A 21,323-nucleotide genomic window follows, 5' to 3' on the forward strand; every position below is an offset into this window, starting at 1 on the left:
AAATGTACACAGATTGTCATTCTCGAGTGCTGCTGCCATATACTATAAATTTGCAGAGATGTGGAGGCCTTATTTGAGAATTAGCAAATACTTTGTTAAAGTGACCAAGCATGCACAAGAGACTTCTGGTTTGAAGCTTTACCATGTGGAATTTCTGCTTAATTGATCATAAAAGAAAACAAATGGCAGAAAAACAAGTATGGATGTTACTGTTGCAATTATTATGCCTTATCAGTTAGACTCATTCCTAAAGCTACATGTTATAATTTCTGCAGTAAAATGTAGATCTCTAAGCTGCTGGAAGAGAGAAGCAGGATGTCTTTCACAGTGTCTGAGAACATTCTCATCCCCTTTATGCTGCTGAGATGCCACAACTCTCACGCATAAACTCTTTCCAACAAAGTGTTCCAATCATAGTTCTGATTTTTTTGATTAGTTTTCTTTTTGTTTCTTTTAATTAAGTTGCCAAAAGGTGATTAAATAAAAATCAAAATGCCACTGTTAGTGGTGTAAGAAATGCTTTTGTGTGATCTTGAAATTCTAGAACACCTTATTCTAGAATAGGGTGTATTTAATTCTGTCAAGAACTCGGTCTAGGAGATTATTTATTTGAAATATCTTAATCTAGGAAAAAGCTATAAATGAGGATTTTTTTAAATTTTTTTTTTTTACTTTTGGTTTTTTTATATATGTGTGCTTGGAGATTTCTGCTATATCTATTAATTAGATGAATAATGACATTTCTTTTCAGGTTTGCCTCACTTTTCTTCTGGAATTTTTCGGTCATGGGGAAGGGATACTTTTATTGCACTAAGAGGTCTACTGTTAGTTACTGGGCGCTATCTAGAAGCACGGTAAGACTGGCCTAGCCTTGGTTCTTGTTGGCTTTGTAGGCAGTTAGAAAAAAAGCAATGCTCTCAAAACCTGAGCTGATGCACAAGATATTTGAAACAGTTGATGTGCAGTTATAAAACTTTAATGGCACAAGGCATATTTGGGAGCTCCCTCTAAGTGGGATTAAAAATACTACTCAAATAGTCTTTTACCTTCTTAGCACTGATACAAAACTGATGTTCTGCAGAGATAAGGTAGTTTTAACCCCAGCAATGCTGCTGTTTGTCCTTGAACAAAGTGATTGTTTCACTAGTACTTGCATCATTGTTGCTGAGCAATAATTTCAGAATTGTTTACGTAAAAACTTGAAGTAGCAAAAGAGAATACTGTTCTAAACAGAAAGGCGTGAATGCAGGTCTGTCCTGATTTTTTTGTAACTGCTAGTATTTGTCTGTTGATACTAAAAATCAGATAAATGTGCGTTGTTGCAATCTGGTAGCTATAAATATTTAACCTGACAAATGAGCCATACATAAGCCAGATGAATTTGATATTTTGATTAATATTGATTTGAATGGAGTTTGGCACACAATAGAAACATAAAAATTGGTGTAAATCAGCATGTATTTATGCTGCTGTACATTTGGCCAGCTGTTAGCTTTCTTATGCAGAGAGATCTGCAGTCAACTAGGATGTTTATTTTGCCTTTTAAAGCTAGTTGGAATCCATGTTTTCTGCAAGGTATGCGCAACGGTTCTCAAATGAAACTTCTCATAAACTCAGCTGCTGTCACCTCTCTGTATTTTAATAGGAATTTCCCATCTACTCCTGCCCTCCGTCCCCATTCCACCCCACCCATCAGAATGGATACCAGGGTAATCATATACAAGGTCAATAAAAACCTTCCCTGTGACCTCAGTGGGATTTGGATTTAGGATCTATATCACTACCTATTAAAAAGCAAATTATCTTTTCCTTATGAATAGATGATGTATGTTTTGTACAAACTGATTTAAATGTATTCATGTTGAGGAATTTGTTAGGGAATGGGTGGTTTTTTATTGTAAAAGAAGTTCATGCTAAATTGAGTAATTTGTAGCTTTCAACAGCAAACTTTTGGAATCGGTCTTTAAAATGCTGTCTGTCTTCTTGCTATTATTGTAACCCTGTATGCTTTGTACTTGATACTTGGTCTGACAACAGCCTGGAAGGCAACTTAGTCAAGACTGTGATTTTCTTTTGTTCTAGAAACATCATTTTAGCATATGGTGGGACTTTAAGACATGGTCTCATTCCCAATCTGCTCGGTGGGGGGACACATGCCAGATACAACTGTCGTGATGCTGTGTGGTGGTGGCTTCAGTGTATCCAGGAGTACTGTAAAATTGTTCCCAATGGATTAGACATTCTCAGGTGTCCTGTTTCTAGGATGTACCCAAGAGATGACTCTTCTCCTCAGCCTGCAGGCACTGTGGTAAAAATTCTTCTAATTGAGCTATTTAACAAAACTATAAAGTTTTAATGAAAAGATGTAACTATTTTCTAGCTGCCAGCATCTGTTGCTATATGTTTTTTATGGTAAAATTTGATTACAGCACAAGAATTCCACATTTTAGGCACTTCTTGCATCACCTAATTAGACCAAGTGCAAGGAGGAAAAAAGTTCCATCAGCTTCTAAATTTTTTGTTGTTTTTTGTCTTGCAAAAATGTTGATGTGAAAAGTTGTGTACAATGGTATTGCCATTGCCAAGGATGCGACTTGAAAATGTTTGATGGTGTGGGAATTGTTTTGGAATATCATGTAAACTAGAGGTTTAAGAAATGCTTCATATTCATTTTTCATCTTGCCTTTCACATGTCATCCAAACATGTAATGAAACTAGGATCAGCCACTTTATGAAGTAATACAGGAAGCAATGCAACGACATATGGAAGGCATAAATTTCCGAGAAAGGAATGCTGGTCCTCAGATTGACCAAAAGATGAGAGATGAAGGTAACATACACAAAATACTTGCTGTGCAAAACAGAAGTTGATGAGTATATTTTGTATTTCCTTTTCCTATTATTTCCTCTTTCTCTTGAGCATATTTTTAAAATATATATTTATTGCAACTAAAACTGTATTACTTTATATATATATATAAAATATTTTTGAAGTGCCTAAATAATAGTAACTGGTCATATGTTATGGTGCAAGTTACCTTTAAAATTTCACTTAAAGTACAGTTGCCTTCAGAAACCTACCTCAAGTCTCTTGTTGCAAGGTCTTGTTGTTTATTAGGAAATTTGGGTTGGGGGTGTGGATAATTGGGATTTTGTTTTGCCTAAAAAATGAACTTAACACCTGATAATCTTTCTTGCCAGGTTTTAATGTAACTGCAGGCATTGACCCTGACACTGGCTTTGTCTTTGGAGGGAACCGCTTCAATTGTGGCACTTGGATGGATAAAATGGGAGAGAGCGACAGAGCTCGCAACACAGGAATTCCAGCTACTCCAAGGTATGAAAGCCAGGCTTGAGGCAGGGGTTTTTTAATTCTTTGTTTAACTTATATTCTTCTGCAGAACCACTATGAGTTCTGTTGACACATCTGAGCAGTTATCTCTCAAATGTTCTAAATGTTTCTACTTACTAAAATGTTTATGGATTTTTTTTTTTTATTCATGCTGATTTGAAGTCAAAAGCTGTGTTCTTAGGCAGGTGAAGCCCGTGGCTTCTGTCACAGTCTTAGCTTCATGCCAAGAGTTGACTTCTGAATTCAGGTAGTAAAATGTAATTTAGGAAATACTGTATACTTGCTGTACTAGCAGCACTTTGGTATTCAAACTTCTCATAAGAGTTATATATTGATAATTGTGTTGTTTGAATACTTCTAAGTTTGAGTTCAAAAATATTTACAACATCTACATTTTTTGAGTTGAGATTAAGCATTTTGAAATAAGCTCTTTATTATGTGCTAGCAAACTGCTGCAGGCATCCTTGCTTGAATTCAGTACAGTTTCAAATTAATTGCCATTCATGGGTCAGAATTGAGGAAATGTCATCTTGCTTGACAAGTCAAACATTTTAAGTGGGAACCTAGAGCAATTGAGCTATTTTCCTAAAGAGGCTGAGTTGGTGATATGAGAGAGAAAATTCCATCAAGTAGACAGTAAATCTGAAATATTTGCATATATTGATTACATGAATATTACCTGACAAAAGAAGCAAGTCCAAGAAATGTATTTGGTTCTAATTTTAATCCCTCACTTTTGACTTGAGTAGTGTCTTACGGCAAAACTATTACCTAAGTTACAGAAGTGTGCGTGCAGTTGAGAAGCTTTGTATTGAACACAGTTTTGACATCAGAGGACCACATTTGGGGTTGGTCCTTTTTTCATGTTCTTAATCACTGGTATAAAATTATCTTCCATTTGTGCTAATTAGTTGGGTATGATAATTAGCTTTAAATAAGGCTGTTGGACAAAAAAAGGTATTTGCTAGCCAGTTTACAATCAAGTTCATTCCCTGACTGAGAAATAGAGGAATAATAGGAAAATAAGAAAAAAGAAATTGTCTAAATAAAAGCCTTATGAATCTAAATTTTTCAGTTACTCACTGAACTTTAATAGCCTTCTTAAAGTGAATAATGAGGTTTTTTATCATTATTATTTTAGAGATGGCTCTGCTGTGGAAATGGTTGGCCTGTGCAAGTCAGCTGTTCGCTGGTTGATGGATTTATCTGGGAAAAACATATTTCCATTTCGTGGAGTCACTGTGAAAAGACACGGTAAAAACAGGCGCATCTCATAATTGTATTACTGGGTTATAAGAGTAACTAAAACAATGAAATAGTGACTATATAACCTCAGGAGAAAGTTCAGGGTAAAAGGGCAAAAACGTGAGAAAGTATCTTGTATGATCAAAATAATTTTGTTAGTATAAAAACTTATTAGAAGTTTATATTGTCTTCTCAATATTTCACATAGTTTATTCTGTGGATTACAAAGGAATTTCAGAGCCTGAATACCTTTTCTCAGAATGGGTATAAGTGATAAGGTTACTGTGTATTACGATGATTGCATTATTCATTACAAGAATGCAGAGTAAAATGGTGCAGGAGACTTTATTTTTTCTTTCTGTCCCTCCTCCTAGTATTCATAACACAGAAAACCCTCTGCTGGGAATATTTACATAAATATCATAGGAAATCCCTTATCTTTTAGAGGGAGTACTCTTCTAATCACAAAGTTACTTTAAGCTCAGCCAGCCCAAGTGAATATGTACCCTGTGGAGACTGGTGTTGCGCTAGTCTCACTAGAAATTTCAGTGAGCTGTTGCTCCTGTGATCTGTACAATTGGCCTAAATGTAGGGAATCACAAACTGAGAGAGGTGCTCTTGGTCTACTCCTGTTATATTAAGCGTCAGCAATTCAAGAAGCATACTTCTCCTGTTGTCACTGTGGCTGATTGCAGAAAATTAAAGCTGTGTATAATATCTTGCAGGAAAGGAGGAGATGATGACATATGATGAGTGGGACAGGAAAATTCAAGGACACTTTGAAAAGCTGTTCTTTGTCTCTGAGAATCCAGCAGATCCTAATGAAAAACGCCCAGATCTTGTACACAAGCGTGGAATTTATAAGGACAGCTATGGAGCTTCGAGTCCATGGTGTGATTACCAGCTCAGGCCAAATTTTACAATAGCAATGGTTGTGGTAAGTGTGGGGCAGTGGGAGGAGGGGTTTGCACTTAAATGCCATCTTAGTTCAGTTATAAAGAACATTTTAAGGTCTGTCTGCATGGCATTCTATCAGGAAACATGCATTGCTTGGAATAACTTTTAGAAAGCAGCTTTTTTTCCATGCTTTTAATATTCATCAATCTTGGAATATATCCTAAAAATATATCAAGAGAGGACTTGCCAATTTGCTCTGTTCACTGTATCCAGAATACCTTTCATGGCTAGGTCTGGGAGGCTGCTTTTCCCATCAAATTGGCTAAAAAGGAAGGAGTCTTTGTCTTCATTGGATTTGTAAAGAGCTTCAGTAATGATATTTGTCAAAGGTATATAAAATAAAGTCAAAATTGAAAAAAGCACTGGATACCTTCTGTTTTCTTGCTTACTCTGACTTTCCAGTTCCAGAAGTTGATTCGGTCATACAAAATTCAGGCTTTTTGTCATCTTCTGCATTTGTATACACAGCCTTATGTATGTATATGCACAGACACTATTCATTAAATCTTTATTATTTTATTAGGCCCCTGAGTTGTTTACACCTGAGAGAGCTTGGAAAGCTCTGCAGATAGCAGAGGAAAAGCTTCTTGGTCCATTAGGCATGAAAACCTTAGACCCAGAGTAAGTACAGTAGAGATAAGCTCAAGTGGTAATTCCTAAAGACAATAAATATGACAGTAGGAATTATTTGATGTAGGGCAGGGGTGGTGGTGATGGTGTGAAATCTTCATTTATACCAGTGCAATAAGGCTGCGGGAAGTACTTCCAGAACAATTGTTTTGCTGTTCTAGAAGTCCATGTAATTGATTTCTTTATGTAGGCAATGGCTGGGTGGTTTTGGATGCTTCACAGTAAGCAAGTCAAATTTGGTATCATAACAAAAATGTTGAATTTGCATCTTGGGACATAGTGTTTGGTACAGTGTACAGCACTACAGTTTGAGTAAAAGTAAAAGGGTAAAATTATGACTCTTAAATCCTTTCAAGATGTTGACCATTTTCCTACAAATGTAAACTTTATTTGGAATTTCACTGTCATGTAAAGTACAGAACCTATTGGAGACCTCCCTAACTTAACCATCAGTAATTAAAAATGACAAGTTTTTTTGTTAATTTCTGTTTGCATTTTCTGTGTGTCATTTTTAATTAAGACTTTGTTTGCATAATACTTTTTTTTTTCTTACAGTGATATGGTGTACTGTGGAGTCTATGATAATGCTCTTGACAATGACAACTACAATGTATCCAGAGGGTTTAATTATCACCAAGGACCTGTAAGAGCTACTTTCTTCAATGTAGAGAAAGTGTAGTCATCTTTTCAAACCAACTGCTTTGATGATCATCTCTTTCATTCTTTGTTTAGGAATGGCTGTGGCCAATTGGATATTTTCTTCGTGCCAAACTGTATTTCTCTAGGTTGATTGGTCCAGAGATATATGCAAAAACTGTAGTTATGATTAAGAATGTTCTTTCTCGCCACTATGTTCATCTTGAAAGGTAAGGTAACAAAAAACACAGGTACAAAATAATCAAAATACCAAGCTAGTGGTAACCACTATCCAAATGCATGTAAGAGTACAGATCTACTGTATAAATGGGATCTCTTTTCTAGATAGGAAGTTGGCTGCTATATGTGCAATTTCAAATACAGGTGAGATCTAGTGCCTTTCACAGATTGCAGAATTCCTAATACCCATGCAAAGACTGGGTGAAATAAATCTTACACAAAAATGAGCATCTTGTTTCATACAAGAAATCAGTTTCAGAAAAAAAGGTCAGTGAGTTGTTTGTTAAAAAAATCAAAGTATTTAAAAACAAATTTTGTAAAACATAGTACTTAAAGGGCAAGTAGTTTACAGATTACAATTGCAGCAGATAAAATGATGCAAAATATTGTTAGATTTATTGTGTTCCAGGTGAGAAAATCAAGATTCTGAAGCTGTCATGCTAATAACCTTGATTTTCTAAGGAGAGAGAGGAACTTGCATTTTGAGTCTTCTTTCAAACCAAACCCACACAGTTTTTCCTCTTTTACTCTCTATTTTAATTAGTAAGGATTTGAGACAAGCTAAACTATACAAAACACCTTGCCCTTGATATCTCTTTCATATAAACTGTTCTGCAGCACATGAAACATGTTTGTACCCAAAAAAGTAATTCAGGACTCATGACAAAAGTGTTTGTCTGACCACACAAGGAAGAAAAAAGGATTTGTGAAGCAACATTTTGCCTTATGTAGTGTCTTGACCGAGTCTCTTGTTTGGTAGTATCAGAAATAACTTGCAGTTTGGTAACACTCTTTGCTTTTTCTGTCTTATTAAAGTAGTGTACTTTATTATTTCATACTCTGTTTTGATACTTTGTTTCTGTACAGAATAATTAATGTAGCAATAGGCTTTAATTGTATTTTTGTAAGTGTGCTGGTTTGTTGGGGGGGGTTTTGTTCCTAAGGAGGAAAAGAAGGTTTATATAATCATGCTGCCTTCCAGCCCTTGTCACTTTTTAGCACCATAATCAATTTAAAATATAGTTTGAATACCATTGTTATCTCATCTTTTAAATGCAAGAAGACCAGAATGAGAAACAGGAGCAGCACGCTAGATGTGTAAGTTCAGTTGTTATTAGTAGCAGAGAGTCTGCTTTGAAGAACAGACACTTCCACTACAATTAACAACCACAGGTGAAAAAAATATTACATCTCAGTTATTAAAGGATATACTGTGCTTGTAGGAGAGCAGACCTTTAGTAAAGCTTATCTGTTTCCTACTGAGTTTATCTTCCAAAAGGCTTTAAAATGCCATGTTCCTTTTTTTTCAATCTATAATCTAACAACAGTACTCATTTCTGTTTTCTTTTACCAGATCATCCTGGAAAGGACTTCCAGAACTAACCAATGAGAATGGGCAGTATTGTCCTTTTAGCTGTGAAACTCAGGCCTGGTCAATTGGTGTTATCCTTGAAATCCTTTATGACTTGTAAAAGTTTATTTTGATTGATTTGGTGAAACTTCAGTGGTCTTACTATTGGGCATAAATGAACACTTTGCTTATACTGCAAGGGAAATTAACTGTTTTGCACAATCACTTAAGTTGTGTCCTGACTTTCAGAGATGCTGAATGCCAGCACTTCTGTGCCCTATAACTGTGTGGGGCTTAGGTGTTTTGAAAATCAGGGCATGACAATAAAATAAAACTGCAGTGCACACTCGATGCAGAAACTTTTAGTAAGGAGCAATTTTAAGAATATGCACAAACTTAATTTTAAGTAGCTTTGGTTTTTTAGCCTTTTCAAAACAAAATCTTAATGTAACAAAGTAATTTTTCTCCTTCCTGAGCTAAAAATAAGTAGCACAGCTCTTATGTTTTTTTTTCTTCGTCTCTTAAAGAATAAATGTATGTTTTTGCAAATGTATGCTTAAGGAGGAGTAGACTAACCTCTAGCTTTCTAAGTTTGGTATGCTTTGTGCTCTAGCACCATGCATTAATGAAGGAATAATATGTTATCTCTCCATTGAACTGTATAATGGGGATGTTTCTGTATGTGTTCAATTGAACACTCCACTAAGCAGCCACAGAAATAAAGTGTATGAATACTGTAATAAATCAACTTTTGAAGCTATATAAGGAAATTTTGAAAACTTTACTTTGAGAGTTAACTCAAGCAATAATGAGGTAACAGCCTATGTTAATCTGTCTTTAGATTTATTTAAACACCATGAGCCATATAGCAAACCTGTTTTTTCATTTTTATCTGGTTTTCACCATAGGTGGTTCAAAAGAAGTGTGCATACAATGCATGGCCAATGTGTTAGGGAAGGCCAAAGTGCTTGACTGCTTATTAAATTAATTTATTGAAGAGAGAGGGTCACCTGAGCCCTTCTTTCTTGGGAAAATCCTAGCTCTTTTTATCAGGTGGAAACACTTAACACAATGGAAAGACATAGAAGCCTGTATCGGAGAGGAGAATATGAGGCTCTGGGCCTTGTGAAATTGTACCAATAACAATAAGCATGCTGTGTAGTGTCCTTTGGGAACAAGCCAGTGAACATGATGCAAAATGTGTTTTTTCATATTTGGTTGTCTGCATGTCCTTATTAAATTCAGGGGTCACAAACTGAGAGGAGAGCAGTTGGTAGTTCTCAAAATCTTCATACACTTTTTTCATCTTAGTGCAATAAAGAGGCAGAGAGTAAGGCTGACAACACTTCCCACATCACAAGGCAGAAAGGCAAAAGCACTATTTCTGAATGTTAGACAACATATGCTGAAAAAATAAATACAGGATGTAATTATAATGCACTAAAACACAGATCAAGATTTTATCATGTCTGTATTTTAAAGTTTCTGTATTCTGTCTAAAGTACAGTGCACATGCTGTCTTGTTCAGGGAAATGTATTTCAGGTAGATACTGTAAGGGCAAGTTAACCGGTTCAAGAGATGAATTGTAGGAAGTGGCTATACTCATATACTATTTGTTTGAAAGGTTAATAAGGATTTTAACTCCCTTGCTCAAGTGTTCAGTCCTTAGAAGTTAGGAATGGGTAGCGTCTATATTATACCTGAACTTTGAACTGCAGTACATGGGTTGGGAATTTTTTATTTTCTTAACACAATGCATAAGAAATGTCATTTGATCAAAAATGTTACGGAAATGTCAGCTACAGATTATTTTTTTAATGTGCAAGAGGCATAGAAAGTATTTTTCATACTGCACTGAACTTTCCAAAATTCTTGATAATTATATTGAGGTTTGTCCTACTGTTTCACTAGCTTTACTGTTTTCCTGGATACTTATTTCTTCTGTATTATTTCAAGGTATGTTTTATGGCTCCTGTGGCTTAGAAAGCAGGAACAAAGTGGCAGAAAAAAATTCCTTCCTAGTTCATGAAAACATTTTAAAATTGGAAGTGAAGCTTAAGAGCTATAACTGTTGAGGATTTCCACCAGGTGTCAAAATTATATTCATTGGCAATAACACTCTTTAAGTGTTGGGGGAAAAAACATGAGAAATTTTTCATCAAAACCTTCCTATACTATGTACAGATAGCTTTCCAGTTTTGCAACCTGCACTGCTGATAGAGACTGCATATTTGTCACTGCTAGGGTTTTTTCTAATTTAATAGTAAAATTTTAAAAATAAATCACCACTGTGTACACAAAAATATATATGTTATGAAACTTCTAAACATGCCCGTTTATAATGTTGCTTCGGCACTGATTAGTTGAGCATAGTTTTAGTGACAAATATTTTAAATAGGGAAAAAATATGTATTGGTTGACTTTGCTGTTAAGTAGCAACAAAAGTAAGATTTAAGGTTATTAACTTTCGGTGGGGGGGTGGTTTATTGGTTTTGGGGTTATTCTTTTTTTTTTTTTTTTTCTCAAAAAGCTACTCAACACTTTGTCAAGCCAAACAGTTTGAAAATGAAGAGGGAAGAAAACAATGTTAACTCTAAAATAAAATGAGCTGATATTCATATAGATCAAGTCATTATCCCCTCAAAATAGCTGACTCTATATTGACTGATCCTGAGCTGTATCATTATCATTTATATTTTACACTCACTAGTGTAAACTTCTAGTAATGCAAACTTATAATTGGTAAAATAGAAATAAACTAAATAACTTAGTAACAACTGTGCATCCATTGTGTTCCAGTTGGTGCTTCTTGATCTGTTACACTAAGAATTTGTTTTCCTCCCAAGTGAAATAATTTAACTGTTACCGATGTTCACACAGTTAATAGCTCTTGATTTATTCAAAGATTATTAACTTGAGAATTCAAGTAAACTAATGTATCATTCTCACACTGCATGTTGTAATGTAAAATGGAAACATGAGCTTTACATGTCTGTCTATCACAGCAACAACTGATTTTAAAAAATGCCATTAATTTCTGAAATGCACAAAATAAAATTCTTTAATTCAGAGTTTCTTGTGATCGTGTTTTTTAAAAAAGTCAAACTTTGCAGCTGATGTTGCTTGTTCACTTCTTGCAATTTTATGCACAAGGGAGAGATCGTTAACGCCTCAGGTTAAATGTTAAAAAGTGCTAACAACACTTATTACAATAACAGCAGCTTATTAGGAAAAAAAGCATTAAAAAAGATTTTTATGTTGGTGTCAATGTCAGCTGCCCTAGCTGAGTTTGAGTGGTTTTGTGTTAGCAGACCTTCTGCTATGAATGTTTATATAATTTAAGTTATAGTATTGCGACTCCAGCAGGACAACAGTCTTGATTAACTGATTTACAGGTACCCAAGTGAAACAGTGATTAACTTTTGGAGTAAAATTCCTAGCTCTATGGAGAAGGCATTTTCACTTTTCAGCTCTACTTTGTAAAATCAGTCCCACAGCATGGGTGCCTGGTATACTGAATATGTTTTGCAGTGTCCCCATTTCATTCCATGCTTTATAAAAATAGGATTTTTTTTTCTAATGCTCGATTCAAGCATTTTCTTAAGGAAGTAGTTTATTATTCTATTGGATATACTTTTAATAAATTTTCTATCGAAAAGTGGGTAAAGAAATGTTAAAATGACAAGTCACTGAGATGTTGGGGGACGTTGCTGAGTTCAGAGCTGCCACCTCAGCCCTCATGGCACCTCAAGCAGCTCAGCTGAGGACAAAGTGTTACTGGTGGCTGGCAGGTTTCTCTTGGAAGCTGCTCTGGAGCTTGCAGATGGCAATTGGGGAAGTGCCACCAGTCAGGACGCTGGAGCTCTGCCCGCGTTGCAGTGTGAGGCGAGGCAGGACCCCTCAAGAGCCCGCTAATCTCGCCACCGAGAGAGAGCTTCCCGAGGGCCCGGCCTGCCCGCGCCTCACGGCCTCAGCCCGGCCGGGGCTGCCGGGGCCCCTCAGCGGCGCGACGGGCGGGACGGCGCCGCGGGGCCTCAGGAGGGCTCTGAGCGCGCCGCCGGCTGCGAGCGGCTCAGCCGCGCTCTCCTCGGGAAAACTGGGGAAACCTGCCCCCGCGGACAGCTGGTTTCCCTTTTTGAGTGTACCTGGAAACAGTAACAAGGAAAGTGTACTTGCCTGTGGGCATCTGGGAGTTTGTGCCTGTTGTGTAGTGTAGCGGTACAAGGGAGGGATCAGCTCTATTCACATTCTGCCAGATTTGCCTGTGCATTTGGTATTTCTCGTAAGTTACTGACTAAATTAAAACAGAGGCTTCCCAGCTCTCAATTTTACATCAAAGTGCAGGTGACCAAGTGTTGATTTCAGAGCACCAGTGGCTGAACGAGGCTCTAGGTTGACTGTTGTTTTAGTGATAGCAGTTTTTTACAGGGTCAGATTCTGAAGTGGAATTAATGTGTGGTGGTACGAAAGTGAACCTGAGAATAATATCAAAAGCAGACTGTGGCTAGTCAGGAGCCATCTGTGCTGTTCCAGGCTCTTGTGCTTCTGTAAGCACTTGTTCAGTCCCGCTGGCCTGTGACATGTTTGTCTCGTTGTGTACTAACTACCTCCTGAACCTGTTTCTTTCCAAAATCTTAATCTCAGCTGTGTGTCTGTTCTGTTTGCAACCTTTAGCCACAGGCAGCTGTTCACCCTATGAATAATAATCTCAGCATATTACACAAAGTTCGGTATCACTGACTATATTTGACAAATAATAAACTTGTTCACTTCAATTCTCACAAGCTCATGCAATCTGTGAGATCCATGAGCACTTCCCTTCCCTTTGTGTGCCACAGCAATATCTCAGTACAAATTCAGACAGAGAGACTATGCTTCATATAGTGCCTTATTGCAATGAGAATGAAAACTGGCCAGGAAAGAAGAGAATAATGCTGCAGCCTGGCAAGGGTCTTAAGCTGGGTGATGTGGACTCCAGATACTAAAGGAGGTAAGTTTTTTTGGAGTTCTGTATTACTGAGTTTGGACTGGAAAGTAAACTGGACCTTAATTTTGTGTGGTGGTGAGAAACGTAAGATGATGTCTTCTAATCAGTTATAAAGGAAGATACTTGCAGTCACATGATTTACAGACTTATAAATACAATTATTTTAAAGCATGATGCTCTAGAGTAGGATTAAATTATAATAGTGGGAGTCTTTTTTTAAGGTGATTTTTAGAGTCACAGTCAAATAATTTGAGAAAGCTGAAAAATGAATTCTTGCAAGTGACAAACCAAGGAAAAGGTTTCTACAAAATGAACAATCTGTTCTTTTGTGGGATACATTCTGGGGCTGTTTTTTTTAAATTTCTTTGTAATTGGTCTTATGGCCACTGTCTATAAGGGTCCTAGATGCAGCCTAGACCTGGAGAGCGGCACCTGTTTTAGCAGTATGCAATGAGAAATGAGTTCCAAATGCAGGAGTAAGGCTCCCAGCTGCTTGTGTAACACCCTGAAGAACAGCCAAATCATGAACTAATGGTGTCTTAGCAAGAGCAGTCGTTGGAGGGCAATAGTAGGTTAAGTGTTGCCAAGATGTGTCGCAGTGTTATTCCTAAGGAGAACTTGGGGTAGGATTTTGAGGTTAGTTAGTGTGTAAATTTTGTGGATATGAATGACTGATTAAAGTGTCAGGGATGACATGTTAGAAGGGATCTTACTTGAATGTATGGTAATCCAGGGACTAGCACAGTGGGCTGGGGGTGAACATCTCAGTAGAAAGCTGGCGATGACGGATGGGGTAAGAATAGTGCAGCTCTTTATTATAGAGAGAAATGAACATTTCCAGCCTGGCAGCAGAGGGTGGCGCCAGCTGGCCCCTGTGGCCCTGCTGTCCCGGCTCCTTCAGGGCTCTGCATTCCTGCTCAGCTACGCTCGCTGCGCTGCCCTTTGACGGCTCAAGTCTCCCTTCCCGCACGTCAAAACCATAATGAAATCTAGGCATTTTTAAAAGTTTAGAAAATGTTTCATTAATATAGCCCCATGTGGGAGAAGTGGGAAAGGAATACATCTTTGACGGTTTAGTGACATCTTGATTTTTTAAAGGGATAACTGGAACTAATAAGTATTTCAGTATTAAAAAATCCAGTAATCTATTTCTCTGTTTTGTTGCAAAGTTCAAGAATCTATTCATCTCCTAAAAAATGGGAAATGCTGGGATATGAAACCAGGTGTATTTAGGCATTTATTTATTATGGCTGGCATAATGGCTGGCAATTTTATTCTGTTTCCTTTTGCATCATAGTTCATTTAATGCTTCTCTAATGGCTGGCAATTTTATTCTGTTTCCTTAATGCTTTGTTTATGCAAATTATGTGACTGTGACTCTAAAAATCACAAAAAAATGTAATGTGAAAACTGAAAATAATTCTTCCTGCGCACTCTGTTACTATAACTATGGGTATTTTAACTTAAGTATGTTGTTATGTGGATATCTTTTAGTAGCATTCATTGTGTGTTTAACGGGCTGCATTTTCTAGCAGTTATTCCACTTGTTGGAGCTGGATGGGAACACCCACATGTTCAAGATAATTTTGTAATTTGTAAAGCCTGTAATCAGACCTACTGGGACAGCTGTTCAAGAGCTGGTTTTGTTTTCTTGTAGTGGCTGTCTGGCTAGTACTGCTGGAGGTCTCCCTGCAGGCCTCTGGAGGGCCAGGTTCATGTGTTTGGAGCAGTTAGGTTACTGCAGAGCCTTTCCAAGCCTCCAGGCACCATTTCGTTACATTTAAGAACCAGATGCTGCTATCACCTGGATCAGAGTAAATCTAGAGTAATTTAATTTGCATGCCTTGAATAATTGCAGATTTATTTTTGCATAATTTTGTCTTTAGACAGTTTATGCACCTTTGCAAACAGCAGTTAAAAGCATAAATCAGATGTAGCAATGCAATACAGTTGTTTATTCCAGGGTAGGGAGTCTGTACTGTGCTGAGGTCCATTGTCACAATAGTTTCCTTGAAGCAGTTTCCCCCTCATGCACAGGGGGTATTTTGCCTTAATTGTAGGTACCCTTGCTGGAGTCTAACAGAACATACTCTAAATTCAGCTGTAGTCCCAAAAATCTGGTAAAATTTCATACTTTGAATTTATCAAATTCCTGAAACATTCTCTTCAGGAATGTTAAAAGCAAATAAAACCTAGTTGAGGATCGGCAGGCGGGGGATGATAGTGGTAGCAGTAGACAGGTGTTCCTCTGGTTATTTCCATTATGTTTTCAAGTAAGACGTTATAAAAATTCCTTAAAAGCACTAGGATTTGGAAATTTGTACCTGTGTTATTAGAAATTGTTGTTTTGTCTGTGCTGGAGGATTGAGCAGAGAAGTCTGAAAGTTATAATATTTAAAAAGTCAATGTTTATTAGTTTAGTAGCTGAGATATGAACTCTTCAGTTAAGTAATTAAGCATTTCTTCCAAATTTCAGCAGATACTTTTTATTGTTATGAAGTAATTGTTCTAAACTGAATATTGATGTTAAATGTCATCTTGCTTCCTATCCATCTCCCTGATTTCATTTAACATAAAAGACTCCATGTAATTGTGGTGAAGGGGTATTTCTGTGTCTACTGCCATTCAAATTATAAATCACTTCAATATTTCTTTAGAGAGAGAGCTGCAGTATGGCTCTTTCAAAAAGAATCTCTTGGAGGGCAGAACCCCAGTGTTTGAATTTTAACTTAATGTTTGACTGTCTGAAGAGCAACCCTACTGCTTGGTGGTCAGTGAATCCTTCAGGAAGGTCAGACATGGGGTGATGGTTGAGGATGAGTTATGACAGAAAGGGAGAAGGACTTCTGAGTGAACACCCAAGAGAGACAAGGAGGATGTCTCCTCACCTGTGGAGTGTTTCAAAGGGAGAAAGTAGGAAAGAGAGGAAGTTCTGATGTCTGGTGTGTCTGCATGCTGTAGTACAGCAAAAATGATGGGAGCGGGAAGCTGCAGTTTGCCTCAGTCTGGGCCTCCTGGCTGGTCTGTATGACCCTGTGTTTCAGTGGAGCAGACAGCACAGCCACAGGGCTCTACTGCTGTAACACCAAAGTGCAACACTGCCCTGACCAGGAGTTCTGACCACTGAGGGGAAACACAGCTTGAGGAACTAGCTGCAACCACAGATGGATTTCCAAACTCATTTCAATTATCACCTGGTTTTCACTTTTGAGCACTAGAAACCTTCTAAATATTGAAATCTCATGGGGAGGAGAACTCCTGTAGAGGCTGAAAAACATTTTTCACTTGGCTAAAGTGAAAAATTTGCATTAGTTTGTCTGCCCTATTTCCACCTCTTCAGCCAGTTCAATATGATGTCTTAAAGTGGACTAAATTTCTCTTTCACCCTCCTTCACCATAGCTAAAATGCTATGGTAAATTTCACCCAGTCATAAAAATCCTTGGAAACGTAAGTACTACATCAGACTCAAAGGTTTTATGTGCTTGAATGTAACATTTTAAAGCCTTTTGATGCCATATACAGAAGGTAACTCAGAATAATAATTGCTGTAATAGTATCTTTTGTCTCATAAATTTAATTCTCAGCGTACTCTATTTAATTTGCTATAATTATATACTCAATGTGCTGCTAATAAATACACTCTTTCAACATGTATCTGTTTGATACATATATATTTTCAAACATGGGGGAAGCAGTAGAAGTCAAGAACACTGCATCTTTAGCATTTTTCACTATGAATGCTTTGTTAAATACCACATTACGTTACATTTCTTTTCAGGAAACTGACATGAGGATCCTTTGAAATAGGATGCTAAATAGTTGTGACAGCAATTAGATCACACCACTCACACTTGTATGTTTCCAGTGCTAAAAATTTTTCACTGCCCCTCACAATTAATCAGCAAACATTTTCTGCTGAAAATAAGAATGCAGGCATTGCTGGGGATACTATTGAAAGAAAAAAGCACTTCTGTTGTTAATATATGTGCTAACCCAAATCCTACTTAGATGAATCTGTCTTCTAAGCTAAGAACCATTGATTTTGCTGCCACTATTGCATGTGATTTCTGAATGCTGCTTCCATTGCTGGGGATACTATTGAAAGAAAAAAGCACTTCTGTTGTTAATATATGAATGAGGAGTGACTGGTAACGGGTCACCATTTTAGACAGCAGCAAGTTCAGCAGAACATAGACATTTAAACACAGGAAATCCAGAATTAGTTTCCCACCTGTACACTGTTAATTCTGCCTGCTTAGGTCACTCCCGCAGTGTCCCAGTAACACTGATATTTTCTCTGAGCACTGCCCTCCTCAGGAGCTGCTTCTGTCTGCCCTGTGTCAGGATCCACCCGTATGTACTTGGTCTGTAATCCCACTGTACATGTGCCAGGAATTATACAGCATTTCACACCATGCCAAATCTCACCATGCTTTGCAGCAGACCTGCAGGTCTGCTGCTGCATGTGCCTTTAAATTGCACTACATGTAGTTAAATATTTAGTTTATAAAGTATAAATACTAATCTCCTACAATGTACAGTTCCTTTGTTCTTACATCTGTCACATCACAGGTTTAGCCTTCAGGAAACCTCACAGCCTATGCTGATGTCTGACGTAGCTGTACACAACAGCCTTCTGGGCTCTGTTTCAAGCATGGTCTGCAGATTGAGTGCTGAAATGTGTGTCACAAAAGTTTCCAGAACAGTTCTTTCTTGGGATCATCATATGGTTTGTTACAATGGAATAGCTCAAATATTCATTGAATGCCTTTAGAGATGTTATTCACTATGCCACATTCTGCAGAAAATTACATGGCATATAGGAACTAATTCATGAATGTTGTGTCTATATATTACTTCTACAAAGGTTGATTAAAAAAAATCCATAATTTATATCTTTGGATGTGTAGACCACACATTTATCTTCTACTCTAAAAAAACACATTTCTATTACTGTTACTGGAAGCCACACACTCCTACCTTTGTTTTTCTTCCACATCAATAGAGAAAGCATTGGAAATATTAAGAAAAATTACCTAAAAAAACCCCTCTTGTTTCTGTGAAGCTTATATTTGAAGTTGAAAGTATCTAACTCCACTGCTAAATACTGTGGACTATCTATGAGATGTATGTTCTTCCTCAGGTACTTCTGACTTGAGATGGGTTTCCATTTTCTTTTTACCCTTTTCCTATGCTGTTCTGCAGCCCTTACTTAATTCTCAGTTGTATTACTTTGCTTGAAATAATGTTGGGAACTATTTCAAGCACCTTTGTGGTGTGGATATTTAACCCTTTTACAGCAGGGCTGCAAAGGCACATTTGTGCCTCAGCAGTGCACATGGCACTGTGACTGTGGCTGTAGCACCTGGGATAATGTATTTTCTTGAGTGGCTGTGGAAATTCTCACTCAGTGCTTCCTGAATCACTACAGAGTGGTGAATCACTGCAAAGTGGTCCTTAGACAACTGACCTTGAGTTGACTCTCCCAAATATTTTCACTTACTAAACCTAATTAAAAGATGCATTAAGGATATTTATATTGCTGTATCTCTATAATTACAGTTGCTATAAGGATGTTATTCTTTTGTGAAAGGGTGATAAGATGTTAATAAATAGCCTGCCTTTCATTCTGAGGATAGCATCATACTAAGCTTGAAGGTCTTTATAACAATGGATTAGAGTAAATTAACACTTCTTCATAAGGAGGATTATGTCTCATAATTGTGTTCAAATGTATCACAAAAAAAAATAATAATGCATTCTGTAAGGAATTTATTTAGTCGATGGAGCATCAGATTGAAGGAACCCAAGAAAACCTATTTGTCAGTCCTCATGAGCAGTAGTCCCCTGATTGTAGTGATCTGATGGCCCTAAGAAGTCAGGGCAGTAAATTCTTAGTGCAGAGCAAAAATTAGAGGATTTACAATTTAATCTGTGGGACATGTTACACAGTACCTGATTACCTTGGCTCTCTGTACACCCAGTCATTACAGGTCTAGCCTGGCAGTGAGGGACTCTGTACTCACAACAACCTTGATGGTCAGCAGCTTCTCTGTGGAGCCATCCTAACAAAAAAATCCCTCTGAAGACCAGGAGTGGCCTAAACCTGCACTCCATAGGAACATAAAACATTAGATCAGAAACGTCATGGAGCTCAGTTTCTGGTTTTGTCCAAGTTATTTTGTATCTCATGAGTATAACAGGCTTTCACGTTCCATATAGTCCATATATTCCCTGTTTTATATTGTGAGCTTAACACCTAGTGCATCTTTGTCTTTCTGGTAGAAAGCTCTGTGGCTCTGACTGTTCTCTTCGTGAGAGTCACCTCCTTCTCCTCCCTGACCTCTGGCTAAATGGAGGAGTGCATTACTGGCAGAGGAATGTAACACTTCCAATTTGCCAGGTAGGCGGTAATTGCTGCATTCCAAAGAGGTTACCACAGCAACCCCCTCAGAGATACACATAGGAGACTCTGCTTCCAGAGTTTGTTTAAGTTATAAATCATGTTTAGTGTATACTTGGTATACTTTAACTTAGCTATTTCAACTCCAAGTAAAACCCAAATAAATAGGTATTTGTTTTCTCAGGTGACCAGCTTCTCACATTAGTTTTCCCTGCCAGTCCTAATAGAAAGTAATTATTATGATCTCAGCCATTTCCTTTTCCTCACCTTCCTATTTTCCATTACACAACTATAATTATTATTGATTATACCTAATTAGGATTCATTGTGCTTCAAAGATTTAGTACTTGGTCTTTGACTCTAAAAGGTGATAATCGTACATTTAGGCTTAATATCATGAGTAATACAAGAGACAAGGGGAAAATCAAATGCAGAGGACAAGAGTGACCACTTCAAAAACACCTGATCTTTTCCGTAGTTAACGAGCTAGTTATCTGTAATTTAGTAAAGTCTAAGTTCAAAGCATTTTCATGACTACTATATGGAAGGGAATAGTACTAGTGTGAAGCTTATTTATTTATTTCAGAAAAATATGTTGTCTTGAGAGCAGCAGTATTTATCTGTATAGCACACGTGCACTTTACTGGTCTTATAAATTGCTTGGCTTGCTTACACACCAGGGACTCCCTTTTTCCATTGCACAAAAAGGTACCCAATGAGTCATGATTCCCTGCAAAAAGGCATTTTTAGATACCCATTCCTCACCTGTTTGCAGCTCTTTGTTATTATGTTCTTTTCAGTTAATTTCTTCATTTTCTTCTACGTTCAAGTCTTTGTGTGCACTTCATATCCAGGGTTATGTGACACAGAAATAATGACAGGGCTTTGTATGTTCCACTCCCATTGTCCTACAAAACAGATTCTCCTCTTCAAAATACTGGACTTGAGTGTATTCTCACATTATTACTTTATCTAGGAAGTCACATCTCATTGTTAACATTGTTAACATTTTGCCTTATCTTGGAAAAGGGAGATTAAAGCACCTGATTCTTAACTACCTGAGGAAAAAAAAGGATTTTGTAGCCTAGTGAAAATTATGGTCTATAGGAATGAAAATTTTCTGGTTTGGTCTATAGGAATGAAAATTTTGGCCTGGTAAATCAAGCCTCAGGATTGAAAGTCTTGCCAGAAGAGTACGAAGGTTTACAAATTGACTTTGCCGGTAGGAATTTGGTACAAGCCACAGCTCACACAGGAAGACCATGTTCTGCCTGATGGAAGAGTCAGTGATGTTGTAGGAAATGCATTAGGAATGAATAAATACATAGGTCAAAAAGCCTCTGTAGACATCCTTAGTCTTCAGCCTCTAGATCCATTGTCTCTTATTCTGCTAACTGTAGTGAGCAGTTGTTGCAAACTAGATCTACTTGTACTACTAAAGCATGTACCACATTGGTTGCTCTGAGTCTTTGTCTGTTACACATTCTATTACTGTACTTCTATTAATACTATCTATTACC

At 37.3% G+C, this 21,323-nt stretch overlaps 2 protein-coding genes across 6 annotated transcripts in view; both read left to right on the top strand.

Moving 5' to 3' along the window:
• Positions 1–11,483, top strand: part of AGL (amylo-alpha-1, 6-glucosidase, 4-alpha-glucanotransferase) — a 35,548-nt gene extending 24,065 nt beyond the window's left edge. For all 5 annotated transcript variants that reach the window (XM_041421417.1, XM_041421418.1, XM_041421415.1 and 2 more), the window contains exons 25-34: positions 752–854; positions 2,083–2,308; positions 2,719–2,830; positions 3,202–3,337; positions 4,494–4,606; positions 5,323–5,534; positions 6,078–6,175; positions 6,740–6,827; positions 6,917–7,050; positions 8,415–11,483. In XM_041421417.1, coding sequence (XP_041277351.1) covers positions 752–854; positions 2,083–2,308; positions 2,719–2,830; positions 3,202–3,337; positions 4,494–4,606; positions 5,323–5,534; positions 6,078–6,175; positions 6,740–6,827; positions 6,917–7,050; positions 8,415–8,532 — 1,340 coding nt within the window. In that variant the 3' untranslated portion in view covers positions 8,533–11,483. The remainder of the gene's footprint in view (positions 1–751; positions 855–2,082; positions 2,309–2,718; positions 2,831–3,201; positions 3,338–4,493; positions 4,607–5,322; positions 5,535–6,077; positions 6,176–6,739; positions 6,828–6,916; positions 7,051–8,414) is intronic.
• A 1,255-nt stretch (positions 11,484–12,738) lies between these two features.
• Positions 12,739–21,323, top strand: part of SLC35A3 (solute carrier family 35 member A3) — a 93,904-nt gene continuing 85,319 nt past the window's right edge. Inside the window, exon 1 of the mRNA XM_041421509.1 lies at positions 12,739–13,402. The gene's annotated coding sequence lies outside the window, so the exon portion shown is untranslated. The remainder of the gene's footprint in view (positions 13,403–21,323) is intronic.

The sequence above is a fragment of the Onychostruthus taczanowskii genome, unplaced genomic scaffold (assembly GCF_017590055.1).
Source record: "Onychostruthus taczanowskii isolate IOZ18803 unplaced genomic scaffold, ASM1759005v1 scaffold7, whole genome shotgun sequence".
Lineage (NCBI taxonomy): Eukaryota > Metazoa > Chordata > Aves > Passeriformes > Passeridae > Onychostruthus > Onychostruthus taczanowskii.